A 25,452-nucleotide genomic window follows, 5' to 3' on the forward strand; every position below is an offset into this window, starting at 1 on the left:
GGAGAAGCTGAAATCATCCCGTGTGTCATACAGTTGAGTTGTCAGTTTGCCATTAATGTCTACTTTCAATAAGATATTTAAGTATGAAGCAGAAGTGGGCGACTCTGTGGTGTCTTTTATTTGGAGTTCACAGGGATATATTGACTCGACATATGAATGAAAGTTATTATTGTTAATGGACAAAACGTAGTCGATATAGCTAAATCTGATTGGTCGAGAAGCATTTGAAAAAAAATTATGTTGTTACCCTCTGAGAAGAGAACGCACATTTTCCAGGGTGATGGCATCTAACAACAGGTAACAGTACTTGACAAAAGGTGATATTATAAAAATTATTACATGCGTCAAATTTATGCGCGTACGGTTCGCCGTAGATTGTTATACGAGGTCGTTTGAACTTTTGTAATAAACGCTAATACCCGCATCGACTTTGATTGATCAAATGTCAACGGACGTAAGTCTTTCTGCTTTATTGTTTAAATAGCATTCAGTATAATAAAACATATATTGCATATAGTTGAGGGTAACATTGACAAATTTCATCCCTCGAGAAACCATTGTCATTGAAACAATGTAACTTTTCAATGTTACCCTCTACTACATGCAATATTTATATAATATCTCATATGTACAAAACGAAAAGAATTGCGAGTAAGGTCAAAAGGTTAACAATGGTTTTCTCGGGGTGAAAATTTTCAATGTTACTCTAGACTACATGCAATATTTATATAATGTCGACCTGGTTAGCGCAGTGGTTAGATATAATAAGGTCCCGGTTTCGATACTGGGTAGTTCTAAGGATTTTTCTCTACTTTTTTGCTACATTTCTGTAACTTACTATAATACATAAGAGCTGACTTTACATTTGTACTTGCAATAAGGAGGAAATTTTAACATATGCTAACCTTAAAATATACACAGTAATATACCTCATTCTTTGTAGAAACGAGATAGAATGCAAGATAATTGTACGTGAAGTATCACAAAAATAATATATTATTGAGAAACATCGAGTTTGTGTTTCTGGAGAATTAGAGTATAATTCTACTGTCCATAGGACATTTCACAAATAAATGAATTAAGGTAAGAGCATGGTCTATCATTCCATTTGCCATTTCGAAATAGGTCGACACAGTCTTTTTCCGCTGCTTGTGCAGGATAACCTACACTCGGTTGACCTCTGTACCAGGCGGTGAAGGTTATGATCACATTGGAGTAGCTCCATCGATATTGACCTTCAATATCACGATCGTTTCCCCCTGTCCAGGCTGTACAAACCTCATAAACGGATGAGGGACAAGTGCCTGAAATAGATATAAACGACAATGGTCTGTAATTGCTAAAGGGTGGAGTGTATACCTCTGTTTTCTAATAATCGGACGTTATCTGTATGTGGTGATAAATTAAACTGTTCTCCAAATTCCCAAGATTACAAATTAGGCGTTCCAAGTAAGATTAATTAACTCGCTATTAACAGAGTATGAAAAGGGTGAAGAAAGCGAACAGGGTCTGTCAGAGAACACGAAATATAGAGACTCAAAACAGATATCACAGGTCTAGATCAGATGTCTGCGGGGGGGGGGGGGTGTATGCCCTCTATCGTCATTAAACGGAGTAATCCATCGTCAAAATCACTAAGTAAAGTATGGCTATAGCAGCCTTACAGTTCGACCTGTTGATAACCTGCTTTTGACCCAAGAATACTAAAACAGTTCAACAACAAATGAAGAAGCACACTTCGTGTCCATTACAAATTACTACCGACAGAAATGTTTACTACAATGAAAACATGAAAACAATGTCACATCTGTAAGTAATGACTTAGATATGATCAGTACGCACAACTAAATAACGAGATATGATAAGAATTTCATGTAATTAATTACCCCTTGAATACTTATCACTTACTTAGTTTGTGAAAGGCGAAGATAACGAACATTGATCAATCTCATAAATCCCACAAGTAATGCAAAATAGATAGTTGGGAAACACGGACCCCTGGACACATTGTGTATCGATCAAGTTCAGGTGATGGAAATCTTACTGAGCACATTGACTTACGCAGTGATGAATATTTGTCCCACTCCCGCGTGTAAACAAATTGCGTCGCGCCTTACTGTGTACGAGAGTTCTCTAAAGGCAAATAACTCGGATGCATCTCACACTTTCGTATTGGATGTCCCTTGAGTGTATGTGGAATGATATGAAAAGCGAATTCAGCGATACATATTCAAACCTCCAAATTAAAGGTGAGGATAACGATCATTGATCAATCTCATAACTCCTATAAAGGAAAAGATAACGAATAGTGATCAATCTCATAACTCCTGTAAAGGTGAAGATAACGAACAGTGATCAATCTCTCAACTCCTATAGAGGTGAAGATAATGAACAGTGATCAATTTCTTAACTCCTATAAAGGTGAAGCTAACGAACAGTGATCAATCTGATAACTCCTGTAAAGGTGAAGCTAACGAACAGGGATCAATCTCATAACTCCTATAAAGGACACAACGCAAGTTTATAAACATGCCTAACATTACTTTAGATGTGTTTTTAAGGAAATATTTTGGGTAGTTTTCGAGTTTGAAAACGATGAAATTTAAATCTTGCGATATGTATATTTACTTTCGGCATTTTACGCGCCATTATGTGTGACGTCATATGTGCCCTCGGGTTTGAAATTATCTATTAGCCATTTAATAAATAGATTAGATATAATCTTTTGAAATCAATTATCAAGTTAACGGGTTGCAATTACATTGCATTCAGGTGTATTGTGCCATGTAAGGGAGTACTAGTTGTTGCTGGAAAGGAATTAGAACATTTTTTTTCAATTTTTGGAAGGAAAGTATAAGAAAATAAGATGTGGGTAATTTTTGTTGGAGCAAGAACTTTACCTTAAAAAACTCACCCAGTTACCTTTTAAATAGCCGCTTAGACAAGGACCCAGATAAACTGCGAGAAAATGGATTTATCGAAGCTAAGCACTGCTAGGCCTAAAGCATATACAAGTAGGCCTTCATCATTCTGTTCTGGTCTTCAAATTCAATTCACACTTGGATCAGCCGACCTTCACCTCGTAACATATAAGTTTAACTTCTGCTCCAAGTTTCTACCAACTAGTAGATTTACAAAAAAATTTAAAGATACAAAATAATTCAGCTTTTAATTATAAATAAGAGACTATATCATTTCCTTACTTTAAATTGAATTGAAAAATTATTTCTCATTGAACTTATAACTTATTGAGTTCTTTAGTAAAATGTAATGCTCCCACTTCCTAACGACATGGAGATCACAGTTCAAAAATAACAATAAGATTGCTTTATCAAAATAAAAATGTGATTTCCACTTTAAATTTGATTATTCTTATTGATTCGTGTGTGTGGCTTTTTTCTTTTCGTTTTCTTTCTTTCCAAATTGCACTCGTAACAGTAGGTAGGTCTAGTTTTCAACAATGCAACATATCATAATTTGTCTAGCCCTAATCCAAACACAAATAATAATTGTCCTGTTTATTTTAGAAAAACAACGCGAATTACAGATGTAAAAAAGAATAACATTACCAAATAGTATGTAGACAACGGTCCATATAAACATACTTTACTCGGAATATTGGGCCGATTTCATACTCGCTTTCCTCGCTTTATTTTGGTTTTTACATCGCTAATTGTATGCATTGGTGACGAAAGCATATAATACTTTGGAAATTTGTCAACATTAATGTAAATGTTGTCCATGGTGAATAAATAAGGCCGATGAAAGCTGGGTTTTTAATAATATCAGTTGATCGAAAAGGGGCGCATGTGACGTCACTGTACCACATAACTAGCTAACTAATTAACTAAATTTGAAATCGGAGCTTAGGTGGTTAATTATCGCATTATGTCGGCAAACGACTGATAAGTTACTACAGTGTATAAGCATAAAAAAACAACATGATTGTAAGTTTGTATACTTTGAAAACATGAGATGTGTCCTTTAAGCAATATGAAATAGAAATTTGGACAAATACGGACCCCTGGATATACCATAGGTTGGATAGGTTGCATAGGAGGAGTAAACATCCCCTGACGACCGGTCACACGCGCTGTGAGCCTTATATCATACTCAAGGATGTGTAGTTATCCTTAGTCAAAATCAAAGTGCCAAAATCGCCTAGCAATCGGTATGAAACAAGTCAGAAAGCATTTGGCATAATGAGAGGTTGTATTGGCAAACTAGATTGTTAAAACGACCATAACATTGCAAAATGCTGACTTTAAAGGAGACTGTTGAAACCCCTGCATCATCAACGTGTTTGTCAGTAGCCTCTCGATTTCGGAACTGATCATACGCAGAACAAGCTCTTGCATATCGAATCAGTTGAGACAACACATGCAGGTTATAATGGTTTATTGCTACATAAATATCGGAAGTTCACGATGAAATCCAACTCGTATATATTCTGATCCAACAAAGAGGTTTTGCAAAATTTAAGGGATCCAAACAATATGTTAGTAGAGGTTTGAATAAACAGTGTACATTAGTTTAGGAAGTTACGTTGATGCGAATAGCGCAGGATCCACTGAACGTCAAATCCCCTACTTACTTTATTTTCAGTAAAAGCTCATTTACTACAAAAATGTGCATCCCCTTATTGTATACATTATACTACATAAATTGACAAAATCTGAGCTGTACATTGCAGTTCACAAAAAATTGACAGAATCCGAGCTATGTATTAAAGTTCACTTACTTTTGTCGAGAAAAGTGGAGGCAAGCCAGTCTGACTCCTCTTGATTCCTGATCTCCACCAGGTGAGAACCACTCTTCTCACACTCCAGCTGTAACATGTTTTATTAAATATCAGTTATATATATAAATACCAGTTCTATATTTGTAAGTAAAATGTACATATCAGTTTTTTTAGGAGAAGTATCCCCTGATGACTGGTCACGCCCACCTTGAGCTCTAGAGTTTGATCAGGTAAAAGATGTAATCTGTTATCAAAATTAGTATGAAAAGAACAATTTAACAATCGGTATGAAAGATGTGGTCCCTCCGAGGGGATCAAAGTTTACAGCTCTAAAACTTCATAGTTATTTCGGATTTCAAACATTTCGGTTGAGCATCACTGAAGAGACATTATTTGTCGAAATGCGCATCTGGTGCATCAAAATTGGTACCGTATAAGTTTTACATTATGACCCCTGGGTCGAGGCCTCTGCTGGTGGACTGTAAGTCCCCGAGGGTCTCTACAGCCCAGTAGCTAAGTACTTCGTTACTAGCTTGAAAATACGGATGTATATTTAATTGCTGTTATAAAATTTAGAAATTCATTTCAAAATTAAGGATTATCTCCCTCATGCATAGCTCTTATCCTTGGACGAATTTGGCTCCACTTGTTTGGCACGTTGTTTTTGGCTATATTTAGCTCTAAAACTTCATAGTTATTTCGGATTTCAAACATTTCGGTTGAGCATCACTGAAGAGACATTATTTGTCGAAATGCGCATCTGGTGCATCAAAATTGGTACCGTATAAGTTTTACATGAGGATACATTGTAAAAAGTCATTTTAAAATTCTGATGAGTTGCTATAGAATTAATCAATCTAATGAGGAAGAATCCTCCAGTTTATTAAAATCATGATTTTGGGGGGTAGGGTGAAACCACAATAGAGACTTTTTGCATGCCAATGTGTGAGAAATAGTTTTTAATCTGGAGAACATGTCATGGTTAGTCATATTATTATGCAAAAATCCTTAGCTACTGTAAGTCCCTTCAAAGCATAATACCCGAGTAAATCTTTTAAAGAGACTTCTAAAAACTAATTTTGTATATATTGCTTTTAATATCTAACTAAAAGACAACTCTAGGTTTTTTACATATGCATCTACATGTACATGTACCATCATTTTTGTTATGTAGGGCATTGTTGTTTTTACTTTGAATTGTATGCTTTTTGTGTAAAGCGCTTCAGAGATTTTTAATTGATTAGGTCGCTATATAAGTCTTAGTATTATTATCATCATTCAAAATTATTCTTAGAGTAGCTTAATCAGGATTAATCATATCAATGTGTAAGCATCTTCAGGCATTCCAGATTCAAGTTTGATTAAAAAACCCGTGGTAGGTTTGCACAATACAAATTCAAAGTTTTACAGAGACGTTTAGCAACTTTCCCAGTCTCGTATTATTTCGTGGTCCGTTGTTTTGCGGTAAAAACGCATACCCTGATTTAAATTACACATACCATCTTACGAATGAAAGATATTAAATTCAAATCCTCCAAATCATATCAATAAAACATTGAAGATGCAATATGTTTGGAATATATTTCACTTTAAAATCAAAGTGAAGTCTTAAAAAGCGACACATGATTCAAATTTTTACATACGAATATTCGGGGAGGCGGTGTTAAAATCTTCTCAAGAACAGCATGGTGATGTGTAGAATGCAATCATTCCCAGGTTTGAACCGTAATCCCGTGAGGTACGTTTGAGCATAATGGGAATGATATTTGTACATACGAACAACTGTATAAAATCTACTGGACTACTGGCCGTGGTTTATAGTCATATCAATATGCATGTAATATGTTTTGCAAAATGTTAGATGTACAAAAGTCATTTGTAACTATTTATATAAATTCAAATGTTATAAATCCTACAGGAATTCTGACGTAAAAATACATGTATATTGAATGATATCACCATAAATGAGTTCATGTTAGAATTACCAGTCGTTAAAATAGAAATCCAATATTCATCAAGATCCATACACGTTTTTCGTTCATAAGGAAATGGCTATCATTATAATTTGTAAAGTTATCACAGACAAAAACAATGCAAAATGCAAACGTAACAAATACGGTACGGTTGTTTCTGCTACACCATTTAAATCAGCATTAAAAGTTATATAACTTAGCAATACAAAAATGTCAAAATAGCATTTATATTTCATTGATATGTTTGAATAAGTCCTTAAAAAGAAAGTGCATGTAGGAAATGGCAAACATTAAATTGTTTTGGGAAGCAGATAACCCATTGACACTCAAAATATTACAAGATTTTGGGACCGCCATTTTTAAAAATAATTTCTGGCTTTAGTCCTTTACCTGAACACCATTGTAATACTACATATTCCTAAATATACGCAGGAGTTTATTATCGCGTTATTTCGCGAGATGTATCGCTCGCGAAATAAAATATCTCGCTTTTAATTTCCTGTTGCTAAAATATATTTAAGAAATCTTGATTAACAAACGACACGCATCTGGTGCATCAAATTCGGTACTGTATAAGTTTTACATTAGGTACGCTTAAATTAATAAATCTACAGTATATGATAGGAAGTGGTTCCATTTGTGTATACAAATTGTAATTATTTTTGCTTTTAGTTGTCTTCTCTCGATTTGGCATAATTTTGGATTCGAAAAAAGTAAGATATTAATTGAATTGCAAAAATATTTTTCATCTTGCGTCGTTCAACCTTGTTGAAAATTGGTACCGGGACTATTAGGTGATATATGAGAAAAATGAGTGATAACTTTAAATATACTTCATGCATTGACTGAATTTGAATTCATTTTCTTCAAAAAGCGTTGAGTTGATTACAAACTTTAACACACTTGGTTTTATTTTTATAGGTGCGTATATTATTTTGAATCCATGTTAACTTTCTACACTGCAGAGTCTGGAGATTATGGAACTGTGCGTATATTCAATTTTTACAACAATTTCAATTCCACTGATGCATCCCGATAAAAATAGTAGGAAACATAGATACAAAATAAGGATAATACTAAATATTGTAATTGAAGGAGAGGAAATTTTACCTTGGCGTCTGTCCATTTGAGTCTCTTCTCACCTTGGTAATAGTAATGACCCTGGTACTCTATCCAGCTCGATACACACCCTGAAGATTTCATCATCATAAATATCAAACGTGAATTATGAAAGGCGAATATAACGAACAGTGATCTCTCATTACTCCTATAAGCAATACAAAATAAAGAATTGGGCAAACATAGACCCCTAGATATACCAAAGACTGGATCAGGTGCATAGGAGGAGTAAGCATCCCCTGTCGACCGGCCACACCCGCCGTCATCCCTATATCTTGATGAAGTAAATATAGTTATCCGTAGTCAAAATCGGTGTGCCAAGAACGGCTTAACAATCGGTATGAAACACGTCAGACAACATGTGACCCAATGATAGGTTGTATTGATGAACTATGAGTTACCGTACGAAAACTGGCTTCCTAAACTTCACATAAATCCTTACAAAAATAGAAAAATTGCTGGAATCAGGTGCCTGGGGAGTAAGCATCCTCTGTCGACAGATCAAACCCGCCGTTAAGCTAAGTCGGATCAAACCTAACACAGAACGCAGCGTCAAAAATGATGAAATGAGAAATGAACAATGCAACATCACTGGACATCATACAGGTTATTAATTGTTATCAATGTGAAAAAGGATTTTATATCTTAAAAAAATACCACATTTCATGTTTGTTTTCCACTGTCCGTTTGGTGCGCAAACAAACATCGGTGAACCAGACTGACTGCAATTTTGGTAACAGTCAAGTTTCATGAATCTGTGAATCCCAATTCCTTCCCATCTACCGACGCTGCTCAGATTCACCCCCCACTGGGATGGAATGCCGCAATCTGATGATAATGAAGATACGGTAAATTAGCGTGTTTTGAGTGGGTCTACATTTCGTGATTAACAACTGTATTTCCTTGTTTTTAAATATATCACTCTAATTTGTTTATTCTTGGAGATTTAGGGGTTCAAATGCTCACAGTGGAAAAACGCTACGTCTTAGTAAAGCATAATCAAAAGGATTCATTACCTGATAAAACACATTCAAACTTGCCCATTGGTAAGGGTTTGCATTTTTCATTGATGGAACAATTTGATGCCGAACAAGAAGATACAATACCCTGTAATAGGAACGGAACAGATGTTAAAATTCAACACTCTAACTTAACGCGAAAATGTCGATTGAATATGCTAATAATCAAAATATACATGTACCTCTGGTAGATTTCATTGAGAAAAAATAAACCAATATCATAATGTAAAAATACTAACAAGTACTCTTGATAAAAACTTTACAACCAATAACAGTGCATATTTCCACTAACTTCTCTATACATCAATAATATCATTGTTTATAGTGAAATTTCCTTATTTACAAAGATCCACAGGGACCATCTAGTGGATTGTACTGATATTGACGTTTTAATCATTTAATAAAATACAATGGAGAGTGCTTAATGATGATTTCTTATAAATGAAAAGATCGAATCACTTAATTCTTTTAGACGTACGAAAAATGTCGACAATTTTCCAACTACTCTCTGTATAGAAGTGACAAACAGATACATAGACACAAGCATATAGACACAAAATGTAGCATGATTATTGCCAATTTATCATCCCTGCTGGTTTCAAGTATCTTTCTTCATTCATCTTTGCGAAAATGTCTACATCTCGGCCCACATGAACCGGTAATATTATAATAATAATATTAAGGGTCTATGCCATACCACCACCGTAATTAAAGTATTGTTAACCCTTATTATGGAGTAACTTAGGGTATAAACAAACACATGTATAAAACAACATAAATAATGTATGCCTTAGTTAAATTTACTGTCGTTCATATTCCCATATATCTTTTTTTTTAAAATAAATAATGATGATATATGTTTTAGATTTTATTAATCCAATATAAAACACATTAAACAATAATTATCGTAAATAAAAAGTGTCAATGTTTTCTGCATATTTGATAAACCTTAGTCTTATCGTCGCAAGCCACGCCTATTGTCTCTGTTCAGACTACGTCTAATGCTGGGCTTGCGTGATTAAGAATATCCTCGACGTCATGAATAATTATGTTCATTAGTCAACCAATCTCAACATATCCACATTAGCCCGAATTTCCTCATTAAGCTTGAGAATACGATTAAGTTTATTAACACATAATTTACAAAGGAAACCACTGCTTTTAATGCGAATTTCATTTAATAAATACTTCTAAATTTTACTTGCTTCTGTCAACAGGGATCTGTAGTATGTTTCTCCGTTATCACTTGTTATGAGATTGATCACTGTTCGTTATCTTTACATTTCTTGTAAACAAATACTGCACGTTTTAGTTGTGGGGCAGCCATTAAAATATTGGACATCTGTTATTGTGACTGCGATTGGTCGAAAACAATCATTGTGTCATTCCGTGAATATTCATGAAGATCGAGGGTTTATCTGATCATGCAGTCACGCTTTGAGGTAGAGTAGGTAGAACCGGACTCAGTAACCGTGGCTAGCGACGACGAATCTGATATGTATGTTTATGCTAGTGCACAACGCTTACCTATTGAAAATCTGTTATGACATATCTATGACTTCATATTCAAACACTAATTGAGTATTTTAAAAATAGAAAAATTATGATTTTGGTCAGCTAATAAAACAGAAGTTGCCCTTGAATCTGGCTAACAAATATAAAATCATACTCACAATATGCCAATCCTCCCGTTCACTGTAGATCCACCCCGGACTTTCCAAGAATATGTCATTGGCCGACGATTTGTTCTCATAGTTTATTTCACAGAAATTTGATCCTTTGTAATAGCTCACGGATTTACATCGTGTTGTTCTCAAACACTCCTCAGCACAGTCTAAAATGCTGAATTCAACAAAAGAAGTTATCACCTTTCTATCCAGTCTGTATCCATATTGTAACTTTGAGTAGCTGTCTTGAAAACGCACGTCGCAATAGATAATGACAATCATCACAAGTACCAGGGTCTGCTTCCTTGCCATTTAGAAATCGTCGTGTGCTAGTTTGTACAATACATCAGAACGCAGTTTCTTTGTACAACACCTGGAGGAATTTCATTAATACTATAACTCTTTCTGGAGGAAGTACATGGGGATGAATGCAAAGACAGGTGAGAATGAGATAAATTGTCATTAGCAAATGGACTGAATGGGTTTATATCAAGATGTATCTATAGGCAATGAAAACTTCATGTTCAGTCCTTTCATAGCATATCAATAATTGATTTTAACAACGTTAGAGCCAACATGTTTTACAGCTTTTACTGTATTTGATGTTCGGGCTCACACTTGCACTTGCTGATCCGTTAGCTGAAGGGGCATGAATTTGTGTCATTAGCTGATATGGTTTATTTAACTACGATATATATTTTATTCAAAAGCTTCACAGTTCGTTACCTTCACCTTTCGTGAGAAGGCATGATCTCTTACTGTGACATTTAACTCAACATCTAATCATATCAACCACGTTTTGTTTATCAATATTAATAATTTTTATTGATATGTCAACTCGACATATCTCAGTAAATTCGAAATATTGAATTCGCAATATAAGACACCGCATTTGCTTCATACTTAGATATTTTATTGAGCATAGATGTAAACGGCAAACTGACAATTAACCTTTATGATATCACTCGTGCTATGTAGGGTGATTTGCGAAGAAAGTCAGTTGTGACATTACCATGATCTGCTCGAAGTCTAGATGTCAACCCTATTGAGCTTCTAGGGACACAAATTGGTTACCGAGTTCGCAAGAGTACGCTGTCAATTCAATATTAAATGAACTGATATACACACCCAGTAACACAAGCGACAAGCTCTATCACAACGTCAAATTCAACGTTTGATCACTGACGTAAGAAAATACCAAGAGTCCGTCATTCGTGTAAACTGAAGTTAAACTAAACTATGAAAAACTTTTTAATTTGAATCCACTTATTATAGACTTTTCAATCAACAAATAGAGGTTAATTATTTACTGTGAATTTTCCGCAAACTACCACAAGGAATGTATTTACTGAAGGTGATTTTATTGTTTTTAGAATATTATAAGTAATGTCAAACATGAATACTGTTATTCATGTTACAGTGTGAAATTAATTATCATACTTAAACTAAAAGAGAGAGAAAAAACAAGCGTACTAAATATTTTTTCCTGTGTATATTTACAAGTATATAGTATTCAGGTATTGACTGGATTCGAGGACAACAACTCTATTGTTTGGCCCGAGGACGTAGGCTGAGGGCAACTGATCCATTCGAGGGTCAACCTAACAGCTGTTGTCCGAGGACACAGTCTATAACTGTTTTGTTACACACTTTCTTTTTTTTATCTTGTTTTAATTTTCTAAATGCATATGGTTTGCTGACTTTGAACTTTCAACAGGACAGTGTGATTGCGTACATTTATCACCGTGTCCTTAAGCTGAAAATTAAACGTACCCAATATCCTAATATTGATAATAATGTTTTTCATGTTTCTCCTCTGCTTTTCTGCTAATAAATTCTGTATTTCATCATTAGTTAAATCAGTGAGCTTCACAATTACATGTATGTAAAAATAGCAAAGGACCAAGAACCACATGACTTGCGTAGCCTATAGAAATAGGGCAAGTGATTGCCCGGTCAACCGTTCGTAAACTGTTGACCGGACAATAGTACACGAGTGTGAGAGTTGGTTTGATAGTTTAAAAGTTGTTTCTAATTTGTATCAGTTTTATATAGAAAACATTAAGATGCATAACAATAATGAATGTACTTAATCTATGCAGACTAGTGTATGTTGAATGACAACATTCCAAATATTTTTTTCTTCCTGCTCATTAGTGCCCATTTATATTATGTTTCCCGACATTTTGTTTAGACAAAAGAGTTGCTGTATATATATACCTTACCGTTTACGCGAAAACCTAATACAGATATATCGCAAAAGAATCAATAAATCCGTTTACCTGATCAGGATATAGGGCTCACGGCGGGTGTGACCGGTCAACGGGGAATGCTTAATCCTCCTAGGCACCTGATCCCACCTCTGGTGTGTCCAGGGTCCGTGTTTGCCCACTATTTATTTTGTATTGATTTTATGAGTTATGAGATTGATCACTGTTCGTTATCTTCACCTTTCACACATCAAATCGCGTTAGAATGAATTCGAGTCTCGTCTGTTAATCAAGAGTTCTTACGTGTATTTTATTTTAAGAAAATTAAAAGCAAATAATTCTATTTTATCCGATGATAAACTTCTCACGTATATTTAGGAATTTACAGTATAATAATTTAATTCTCATTGTATCCTTGTCTTTGATTGGTCAAATTCCAATTGAGGAACGCAAGTTATTTTTGTATAGCCTTGTTGGTATTGGGACACCCCCCTTCACAACCAAAAGCCGGAACAATTTTTTTCTCTCTCTCTAAATTTGTATCGCGTCACTGTTTTCAGTCGTCTATGGAATAGAAAGTCAACGTGTACAATAAGATACTTCGGTTTGATACATATGTTGTTTTCTCGTTGTTAATATTAGCATCTACTTGTACGCAAATCACTATTGTAAAACATCTTTCCCTGTATGCATGGTCGAATAAGAGATTAAAACAAAGATATTACATTCGAATGAATGATTTGCCAAGTAAGCATTACCCTGTTCATTTTGAAATACATTTCTCACTGGGGAAAGGGGGGTGTTTAATTGTTTGATCCGTCTTTCAACAAAGCAAACAAAAATTCGCACGCCACATTTTATCACATGAAGTCAGACACATTGACATGTGGATCGCGCGATTTGTCACTTGCTTAGATCTACATATCTTCTTGTGTTGGATTTAGTATTAGCGACAACGTTGCATACAAGGGTAAGTTCTCATGTAGTAGAAGTTTTCACAGAGTTAAAAATCGCAAATTTTGCATTTTCTGATATTTGAAGATTTATTTTGGGTAGGCCTAAACAATGCATTTTCCCGTATTTTCTCAATCTGTCGGAGATGAGCGACTTCAAATCGATCTCTAGCCAATCTCTGAAGGGCAGCGAAATACGCATTGCATGCATAGTCTACATATGTTTTCTATCATGGCAAACTTCACCTTCGATACAATATTTTGATAAATGGGTAGGCTCCGTAGAACTAAGATTAAAGATGGCGACCTTCACATAGACGCTTCGTGTCGTTGTTGCTAAGTGAATCATTGCGCGGCTCAATTGACTTGTATTGTTCCGAGTTTATGCACATTTTGATAAACGAAGGTTATCATCTTTGTCTCTTGTATTAAATTATAAGGAATGATTTTATTTCTGGGGCAAGTTATACGAGTATAACCTGGTTTGGGTCAGTTTACGCTTTTTTATAATCCACTTCGCAGATTATAAAGCGTAAACTGACCCAAACCAGGTTTTACATATAGGCACCTGATCCCACCTCTGGTGTGTCCAGGGGTCCGTGTTTGCCCAACTATCTATTTTGTATTGCTTGTAGGAGTTATGAGATTGATCACTGTTCGTTATCTTCACTTTGCATATATAAAAAGATTTTATGTTTTAATGCATTATAACTGAGACACTATATGCGGTGTGTGCATGTGTGTATTCTATTATTATTATTATTCTAATACGCCCTGAAACTGATGTTTATTCTTATCTAGCATATTTATGGTATCTTGTGTTTTCATGTTTTATATGAACAATCAGGATACGTACAACTACGGACTTTTTACATGTGATAACGCCTTTTATATCATTGTTTTTTAATGTTTTATTTATTTTCAATGTTTTATGTGTATAACATTCTTTATTAAGGTATATGTGCATTGTAAAGCACCTTTGAGCATCCATGGTGTATGGAAAGGGTGTTATATAAATATGGTATTATTATCTTTTGTGCGGTTCACTAGGTTAGATATATTTTATAGAAAAAATTGTGACTGTTCATGATGACATTATTTCTAGAAGACTTTTATTGCTTATCTCTAGAGGACTGTAATGACCTATCTCTACAGACTGTATTTTGTATTGCTTATATGAGTTATGAGATTGATCACTGTTCGTTATCTTCACCTTTCATTCTAATGACCTGTTTCTATAACACTATGATGAACTATTTGTACTGTGTCACAGGACATCCGTTTTAAGTTCCTCTCCGAGGACCCGTGACGTTCATATCTAATGCCAAGCGTTTGGTGAGGGAACTGTCACTACTTGATTTGACGGCTTAAGTCTGTCGCGGCAAGCATTCGAACACTCAACTTCCGCATGCGGGGTGAACGTTCTACCTTTAGATCACCGCGGCAGTTTCAGAAATAAGAATATTATTGTCACCAAAGGAAAAGCCTAACAAACAATGATACAAATTGTCATTGCCTACGATTTGCAGTCTACTGCATGCAATATACAATGACAGATATTTAGAGAATTTAATCTTTGCGTATTATAAGAGAAGACTAAATGGGGCGATCTGTCAAAACTGAAGTCCCGTGTCATGGGAGGTTGGACACAATGAAGATCCCTCCCTGCTCAAAGGACATAAGCACTGAGCATATGCCAAAATTATGCAGCCTTTCATCAGTAATGGTCAGTTCTCCATATGAGTGAAATCTTTTCGAGCGAAACGCTTTAAACAATATTTTGTTTTACAAACCAACCTAAATAAATCATAATGACAAGTGTATTTTTTGTCGACATTTTATTATTTCATCAGCACATAACAGCATGGCAGAATATGCATTTACATCATTTACAGAGGTCCGAGTTTTCCCAAATATCTATTTTGTTTTGCTTATAGGAGTTATGAGATTGATCACTGTACGTTATCTTCGCCTTTCATCAGATGCAATTGATTGACATGATTTATCATTTGATACATGTTCAGCATATCATCTGTCACGTAAAAATGAATTTGAACTATCATGCATATTATAATCTATATGACCAGATTCTGAACAAAAATATGTACATGTGATGAGTATGAAACATTCTATAAAATGAACTTGTATCAAAATACCAGATTTCAAGTTTGTAATGACATATGTCTACAAGACTGTAATGACATATGTATATTTCTGAAGGCCGCCATAAGAGGGTAGCGTCTCACGTAGAATACTGTCCATACAGTTTTCCCTTGGCAGTTCTACAGGAGGACAGGTCCCGTGCCTTTAGTTAAAACATTTATAATGAGCACACTAACAATTCACAGGGGATGCTTACTCCTCCTAGGCACCTGATCCCACCTCTGGTGTGTCCAGGGGTCCGTGTTTGCCCAACTATCTATTTTGTATTGCCTGTAGGAGTTATGAGATTGATCACTGTTCGTTATCTTCACCTTGCATTTAATCTGTTTTCTAATTTCTCATGAATGTCAAAGTAACATGAAATACTGTTTTTACGTAAATTTTAACTTCCATATCTTAATTTCAATTTCATGTTGCGTATAAAATGCAATTTTAAATGATGAAAGATTGAGAAGTGTGTGTTTCGGTTTTCAACTAAAATAAAGAAGGAGAAAAAAAAAAGAGAACAAAACAAACAAAAAATGCAAAGTTTTTACAATCGAATATTAAGTGTTTTATGTTTTCCGTCAAGTTACAGTTATTGAATACATAAATTTGATACGTTTGTCTTCAAGGTACTCAAAAATAGAGGTTTAAAAGTGAATTCAGCAAGTTGTTTATCTTTGAATTGTGTTATTATTTTATGCATGCATTCATTTTTTGTGTTGTTTGAAGTTTTACATTGAAATTTTGTGTCACAGTTCTCTAAGAATATGGTTTAATTATTGTTTATAGAAATGAAAATGCTATAAAACCTCTTAAAACGAAATTTACCTAAATATATTTGTTCATTGTTGCTCAATGATAATTTATCATTTTTTGTTATATTAATAAACGTTTTCATTGGTGTTTTTGGTATAATGGTTTGAAAGTTCATTTAAGCAACTTATACTACCAAATCCAGTTAGATTTGTTTTGTATCACATTAGAGGAATATTCTATATCATGAAAGTTTCATTCTCCGTCAATTAGATACTGTGCGTAGAGAATCCCCCCTCTTGCCCAATGAGTGTAAAATAATGACTTTTTTTATCAATTGGAAATTTTCAATTAACCAGATTGGATGTGATAAAGCTTTGTCTGCTGAGGCATATATAATTTCTTTAACTTTGCATTGATTAAATGCATACAAAACTTCAGAATAAAAAGGTTCAAAAAAGAATTTTTTAAAAGGTCACAGATATTGGTATTGCTAGTTTTCAACCGATAAATTGAATATGATAATGTTTTACTTCAAATAATGACGTAGAATTGTTTTGGATAAGCGCTTTATCAACACAACTTTTAACAATTTAAATTTGCTTTTAAAATCCAGATTCCATCACATCATCATCAACTATCCCAATTAAAATATTTATTTTCATTCTATCACGTTTCCCGCATAGAAAATTAAAAATCAATTTTTAAATAGTCTTCACTTGGGAAATTCAGGGCCCATATTCACAAAATATCTTACGACTAAGATGAAAAACATAATTCTGTCTGATAATCAAATACCGATCCCAAAGTCACAAGTATGTATTCAACTTTTATAAACCATGGATGTACTTTACATATTAATTAAGAAAGGCTACAAGCAATGAAAATAAGGAAATTAACGTGTTTGTAAAATTTGATCTTAGTCGTAAGATATTTTGTGAATAGGTGCCCAGAATCGTGGCACTGTGGTATAATTGTGTAAGTGCTAATGTATTTCGTACATTTGCCAGAGAGAGTAAGTTGTTCGATTATCTACGTGCTATTTTTCCCCATCTCTTCACTTTATCATTCCCGTTTTTCTCATAATATATATATACCAGGGATCAGATATATAGGAAGTGTAATTACCCCCTATCACACTGTGAACTCTATATCTTGATCAGGTAATCATAGTTATCTGCAGTTAGAATCAATCTGCTAAGATCGGCCTAACATTCGGTATGAAATACGTAGGACAGCATTTGACCCCATGATAGGTTGTATTGGCAAACTAGATCGTTATAACCAACCTATACCGTTTTCTTGAGATTTTACATCTAATAATGGCAATGGTGCATGATCTACATGCTGTAGAAGTTCTATTTATGTGCCCAATAAATGATGAAACTTTCTAATATTTTCAGAGGATTTAATGTTTAGTGGCATAATTTCTACAACAAAGAGAAAAACCATTGTTTAAATTGGACATCCTCTCCTGAATCCCTTTTTCATTAAGCATGTTTTAGAGATTCAACCATTATTGTTTATTCGAAAGATTGGATTTTCATATAGAAATTTTATCTATTCCACAAACTGAGGACGAAAATTTATTTTTGCTAATGTATTAAATAAAAAAGTTCAAATCTACTTAGTCAAAATGTTTTTGAAAGTTTAAAAATAAAAGAACACCTTCTACAGAATTCGATTGAGATATTAAAAGATATCTAACAGACGCCCTGCATTTTTGCTAATAAACCTACCTTTGATGCATGCTGTTTGATCGTTTATTTATGAGTCTATCGGGGATTAGTTATGGCCTCTGTGCGAAGATAAAAGCGAGTGTCTTATAATCGCGGTTAGTCAAGCTGATAGGTCTATAATTACGTGAGTCAGCTTTTTTCTTTTTTGTGGATCAATGGTATTAATGACAATCTCTGTGTAAAAGACATCTAGTTTTTATTTTGAAAAGTATGTGTAAGCGATTGTAAAAATAATCATTTATTTCATTCCAAAATATTTTGTAGAATTTCCAGAGGACTTGTTATTTTTCATTTGTTTTCTACCTTGCTCACAATCATTAAAGACCCAAATAAATACCGTTTGGTTTCTTCACAGATCACTGGATGTGGGCGGAGCTCATTTATGGTCATTGTTATTTACCTGGAATTTACCTGGCCAAGAGATCAGGGTGCTGTGTATACTTTTGATGTACACAGGAAGGGTCTCAGGGCTGTCTGCAGTGTTTCTGTGGTCATAGTGTTTGTATGATGGTTGTATCCCTATGGCTAGATGACACAGAGTTTACATCACCCCCTCTTTCTCTCTTTTACTCTCAGTCATTGGCTCAATGAATAATTTCTTTTATAAATATAGAACTGTCATAAATTGATAATATAAATTAATTCAATTAGTTACAAGTTTTAGAAATTAATGGGCGAATTATTGTTTGGTTTCTGATAGTTTAATTTATAATGCATGCATATACAGAGGGGGGAAATTACAATTATATGTATATCAAAATTGCATTTTTCAGGGGTCTTTTCAAAAACAATTGAATTACGAAAAAATAGTAGTTGTGGACAGGTCAACGCTATCAAAACTCTAGAATACAGGGCTTCCTCAAGATCTAAAGAATGTCTGTAGGTACTGGTTGTTATTGTTATCAAAACACCTCTCTGGGGTACCTCTATCTGTAGATGTCACTCCACATGACATCTATTGTTAAAGGTTTGATTGACAGGCGGTTAACAATTTGGGGGTGTTAACTTAAAGTTGGGTCTTTAAGCGTCGGGATTTCATCATAGAGTTGTCTTTCGTGGTTTGATAGCTTTGTGCATTCCACGTCGTTTAAGTACGTATTGATAAGGTGTTCGTTATAAATATTAGTTCTTGCATATAGTCCATCATATAATTCTTACAATGTATTCATTATATCCCAGTTTGATCGAATGTTTCATCATTCCCTGATTTTATTTCGTGTATTACTCTAGATGATTGTTTTAGGGTGTGATTTTGGTTTTATTTTTTTTTTTTCGATGAAAGGTGAAGATAACAAACAGTGATCAATCGATCTAATTTGACTTTGATCGCACATATGTACCTTTGCAATATTCTTGTATATATCATCTAGCTCTGGCTTTAACCGCTATTTTTCTTTTTATGTCGATTTTATTTTAATCAAATGCTTGTATTTTTAAAATCATTTCCCTCTCAGCTGAACACATTGTTTTGTTTCAAGATTTTTATGTTGCATTGAAAAAGTTTTAACTATCAATTTAATGTGTCCCTCTACAATTGATAATCTAAAATGTTTATTGATGTCCTCCAATCATTACGTATCAATTCCTTAAGTTGTGTTACATAATTAACATCAGTTAATAATATGTATCTAATTTCTAATAACAGTTACCTCTCTTTTGTGCTTTCAGTGTAGAATCAAATCTTATTTCCCTGACGTCTACTGTTTTGTACTTGACGTAAAGCCTGAATTCCCTGGTTTACCTATTGTCTGTCAAATTTAAGCATGTCCGTAGCGTCTATAAATTTTTATATTAAACGTTTTGTTGTGACCAGTTAATACCTTATGTTATTGATTATGGCGTTAAAATTGTATTTTGATCATTTGTATAATGACATATCCATGTTTGCAGTCATCTAAAAAATATCTGAGTATGAACTTCTATTATCAGAATTATTTATTATTAGGGGCATGTATATTTACAAAAGTATAAACTATATAGTTAATTTTAATGTTCATCAAAAATTTTCTATCCTCTTATGATCTATGACTATTAATTACCCCCAATCTTAAGGTTTTTTTAATGAAAAAGAATTATTACTCTCCTAGTATCAATCAAATCTATAAAACTATGAAGAGAAATCCCATGCCATCTCGAATCATATTTAGATTTCCCTTACAAAAGTGAGTTTGTTTTAACCATTACTATATTGATATCGCGTTTATTTAACCATTGATTTGAAGTGTTTCTTTTTTCGTAAAGATTAAGTCCCCCGCACCGAGGATACGGAATGGAACTGCTCTCCGAAATCAGTTAAAGAGCATGCAAAGAAGTTGGACAGGACTTTGTCTTCACCATAGAACATTATAAGGAAGGAAGGGTGTTGTTCTTGTATTTTGGGTAAATCACTCCCCTGGCTTGTGTCCAGCTTGAAGACAGATCTTACACTTAGGTCCTTCTTCACACCCATAGGTGAGCTTTTGGTTACTCCTAGTGCTGGGTTGTCCAACGGTAAATATTACACTGACGACCCAACCAATATGTTTTCTAAGGAAGGAATTTAATGTCAGGTAGCGGTTCTATGTACATGTATACTGTTTTCTTTTCATTGAGGACTATAGTCATCTAACGTGTGTGAGGGATACGGATCCTCTCAAATTTAACCTTGCTCTTAAGATTTAAACATTGCTTTCTCGACATATTCTAAATATCACTGTTTCCCACTGAAGGGGCACGCCAGACACAGTTACTTTTAGAAGTTCATTTGCTTTTCTGACAGGTCTAAGGAAAAATGGGTTTATACAATGAGAGATACGTAATTTTACCGAACGTGCAAAACATGAAGGGGGTTATTGATATTTGCGAAGATTTTGATTAAAAACCACTTTCAATTTGATGGAGATATATGCCTCTTCGCTGTTTGTAATATGGTGATACCAACTGATTATATAATCCGTATGTTATGTACAGGTAGTTGAACTGCGAATTAAAAAAAACTTTTTCCTTTAGTACGGAAATGCCAATAGCCCAGTCCCTAATATTTTTCCAAAACTTAACTTTTCAAACTACTAGAATACTTAAGGAGGTACTCTACATCGTCATAATGGCTGACTTCCTTTTAAAACATGGAGGAAAATATAGATATCAGCAATATTGGACTATTGATTTCAAAAATCATCGCCCAGCTGAGTAGCTTAGTAAATTAGCACGTCGATTGCTGAACTGTTGATCGCGGGTTCGAGTCCAGCAGGGTTTTAATTTTTTTTTTTTCAGATTGCTTTCTACTAAAACTGCATTTTTTGACTAAATGAAGTAAATTTGGAAGTTTTCAATTTCATATTCTTCCATTTTTCATCCATATCAAATTTTCCTGGTGTAGCATACCTCCTTAATGAAATACATACCGACATGGATGCAAAATGTTGCTGGGGTAAGAATACACATGTTTCAAAAGGTGAAATTTATGGCTCCTCGGTCAGGTGTTCAGGCCCTAAGACAGGGCCAATATGGATATATATTGAAAATGGATTAAATCTTTATATGATTAATCCTATATGCATTTTGAGATGACCGTGAAGTTCTCTACCTACACTGTGACATTTATTGCTCCTCCGTCAGGGGTTTAGGCCTTAGGGCAAATATGGCCAAGTGCTGAAAATATATTTTGAAAATTTGGAATGTTAATGCTTTCTACGCTTCAAACTTCCATTTTACATGGTAATACAAATAAGAACAAGACCGCGAATGGTCAACATCTTAGGGTAATGTAAATTCAAACTAGTTCAAGTCATGTCCCCGTTGATAGAGTAGGGCCATGTTAGGCCATGTTAGGGAAACATAAGAATTTATAGGGAAAATCTTTTAATATCTGTTTTAGACCAGTAGGGGCATGGTTAGTGATGATTAGTCCTTTCAATATGCAAGCATGCGCAGGAAATGCATATTTCACTTATTCAAATCATACCCCTGGGTTTGGGGGCACATTAAGGGATTGGATTTTTTCATGGCTATATAGAAGGCTTTTTAATAATCTAACGACCAACAGGGCCTTCATTTGTCATCATTAATGCATTCCCTGTCATCGTCGGGGTAGCGGATGGGGTGGTACCATAATAGGGAATGAGATGTATATATAATCATGGAAAATATTCTTATCAAGAGGCACTGATTAGCAAACATCTCTATGGTGCGTATTTATATTCCTAGTGCAGATTAGTGTTGTCTTAAATTGTGAATCAGTTTTACATGAGTATTTCAAGAATAACATTGCCACATTACATTACATAAATATTTAAAAAGTTCTAAATGCAGGTGTTTTAGCTCACTTGACTTCTTTCATAAGCTCCAGACACCTTTATTCATTACCTGCTGTCCGTTCATATATCGGTCTGCCCATCCGTTTGTAAACTTTACGTATTTTTTACATCCTTTGAACCACTGGGCCAATTTCAACTAAACTTGACATAAAGCATCGTTAGGTGAAGGGGATTCAAATTTAATCAAATTAAGGGTCATTCCCAATGCAAGAACCACTCAACCGGAAAAGACAAAACGTATTGGAAAGCTTTCATACTGAGTTTAGATCCTAATTAAATAAGCAATCATTCTCAATTTGTAGGAATGAGTATACCCAGGGATAGTTTGGAGCCACATTTTGAGATCAAAGTTTTACATGGAAATGTACAGGTAAAGGAAACTTTTGAAATCGCAATCTCAGGAGCAATAGATTAAAGGAATTATAAGTAATAACTGGTATATATTGTAAATATTTGCATACAGTTGTGCATCACAAAACAAAATTGTTCTCTCCAATGTGTCAATTTCCAGTGTTCCACCATTTTTACAATTCACAATATTTCTTGGTCTTGCTCCAAATCATCAGGAAAAGGGACGTTTCACGCAAATTTCATTGTGAGAACTCTTTGCAAGTCTTGCGCATCTGTAAGTTTCTCTGCAGAACACGGGGTCAAGTACATCCTTAAACGTCTAAATAAAGTATGCAAATCTAGATGTCAGGTGCGAAATGATGAAGAATTAAAAAAAATAGTTAAACCTGAAATACTGTTCAACGGTTTCAACTGGAGCATTTGTCCGTAGTGCAATAATAGCTCAGTTTCAACAATCTGGTTTTCCGGAGCAATTGGCAAAACCCTTCCGAACAAAATCATCGCATCTGTGTGAAGGCTAATTATAGGGATTTTATGCAAATAAGATTATTGAAATGCGTGCTATCCATTGAAAATTCACGTATAAGCAATACAGAATAGAGTCGGGCAAACACAAACCCCTGGATATACCAAAGGTTGGATCAAGCGCCTAGGAGGAGTAAACATCCCCTGCCGACCGGTCAGACGCGCCGTGAGACCTATATTATGATCAAGCAAACGTAGTTATCCTTAGTCAAAATCGGTGTGTCAAGCATGTCCTAACAATCGGTGTGTCAAGCATGTCCTAACAATCGGTGTGTCAAGCATGTCCTAACAATCGGTGTGTCAAGCATGTCCTAACAATCGGTATGAAACATGTCAGATAGAATTGGACCGAGTGATAAGTTGCATTGATATGAACAAACGTCAGATTCAGCCCGATAACTTAACAATGACATTCCAGTATACAAAGGATTGGCTACTGATGAGTAATGTTGCAGAAATACGGACAGAGTATTGACTCCAACCGGCCACGTGGGTTTTTAGAGTTTTGGCATACATTGTTGACGTCTGGTGCATTCAAATATTGCATCCTCTTCTCTTTACAAAACATCATAGTCGAAATTTTTGTTTTTGTTCTTTTCCTTTCCAGAATCCATTGTTACTGATGCCACAAATAAACAGGTTAAAGGACATAGAAGACGATTTTCAACAAAAAATGTTTTGCACGAAAATATGTTCTTCTCTAATTCTTTAACACATATAAATAAGTCATTCAGAAAAAATCGTAAGATAACAGGCGCTACAGATCGTCAAATGTTGCTGTGGGATGAAGTATTAAAATAGTACGTTGACTTGCATGTATCTCACGTGCTTGATGACGTCAAAAGAGACCAGCTTGTTGCAAAGGTGTATGTGTGTGTATCTGCGGGTTTCAGCCATCAAAATGTTCAATGTGCTTACATTAAACTGTAATATAGCAAGTCAGGTATTTAAATATACTTTTGTCCAAAGGATCTAACGTTCAAAAAGAATTGAATGTGAAATCTACACCGAGGAAACAGAACTCGAAGTTCTGTGACAATCATTTTACGCGATCACAGGGGTTGATGAGGATCAATTTCATTTATATGGTATTGTATTATCCAATATTTTGGCTTGGTCATCATTTAAGAGACATTATTTGTCGAAATGTGCGGCTGGTGGATCAAAATTTGTACCGTGCAAGTTTTACATACACTCTACATTGTCAAAAAATAATGGGTATAAGAAATTAAATCTTCGACCAAATGCAGTTCCAACTATGTTTTTGGACTATGGACCAACTGCAAGCACGGCGAAGACGAGAAAATCCTGCAAAACGTTGACAATAGTACTTACAGATATTCAGAATTTAGTATAAACATGATTTAATGTGTTTATAAATTAAAGTTAACTAGGAAATAGTCACATGAATGTTCAAAGAAAATGGTGTAGCGATATTGATATTATTAGTTTCCATATCAGATGAAATAAACTCATTTTTACGGTCATGCAAGAGTTGGTGGATGATCAATCTAATTAAAATCAGACTTCTTAGATCCGCGCCGTATACTCTGCGTAAGTAGATCTGACATAACCCGATTAGGGGTCATGTTCAAATGAACTTTATGTCAGTCAATCAGCGCGTCAGCTTTGAAATCGGCGGTGTTCACAATTCAAGGAAAATGACTGCGATTGTTTGGTTTGAAAGAAAACACATCACAGCTAGATACAACGTCACAATGTACCGTTTACGTCGACTGGCGTTATATTCCTCACATTATTTAAGTAAACCATCTTGAAAGCTATTCAAATCGTACCCATCCCATTCAAACATAAATCGGAATTCACAATTAATTTAATTTGAGTGCATTTCATATCGTACGTTTTGTTGTTTGTATGAACGGAATAAATTAGACATTATTGCGAAAGTCTAAAATTCGTTATGCGAGAATATACAATTTTACAGTGTGGAATAAACTT

At 34.5% G+C, this 25,452-nt stretch overlaps 1 protein-coding gene across 1 annotated transcript; it reads right to left on the minus strand.

The window, feature by feature from the left end:
• Positions 1 to 755: 755 nt before the first annotated feature.
• LOC125663157 (uncharacterized) lies at positions 756 to 10,831 on the minus strand. Its single transcript, XM_056147593.1, has 6 exons — positions 10,526 to 10,831; positions 8,850 to 8,940; positions 8,491 to 8,661; positions 7,825 to 7,904; positions 4,742 to 4,829; positions 756 to 1,304 (listed from the first exon to the last, which is right to left on the minus strand). Exons 1-6 carry the CDS (start codon positions 10,829 to 10,831, stop codon positions 1,045 to 1,047), a joined length of 996 nt encoding a protein of 331 aa, XP_056003568.1. The 3' UTR covers positions 756 to 1,044.
• Positions 10,832 to 25,452: the final 14,621 nt, after the last annotated feature.

Source organism: Ostrea edulis, chromosome 8 (genome assembly GCF_947568905.1).
Source record: "Ostrea edulis chromosome 8, xbOstEdul1.1, whole genome shotgun sequence".
Taxonomy (NCBI): domain Eukaryota; kingdom Metazoa; phylum Mollusca; class Bivalvia; order Ostreida; family Ostreidae; genus Ostrea; species Ostrea edulis.

Coding starts and splice junctions, on each gene's coding strand:
- LOC125663157 (XM_056147593.1), bottom strand. CDS start 10,831: ATGGCAAGGAAGCAGACCCTGGTACTTGTGATGATTGTCATTATCTAT. Junction 7,905..8,490: donor GAAAACAAACATGAAATGTG/GTATTTTTTTAA, acceptor TGAAATCTTCAG/GGTGTGTATCGAGCTGGATA. Junction 1,305..4,741: donor CTCCACTTTTCTCGACAAAA/GTAAGTGAACTT, acceptor TATCTATTTCAG/GCACTTGTCCCTCATCCGTT.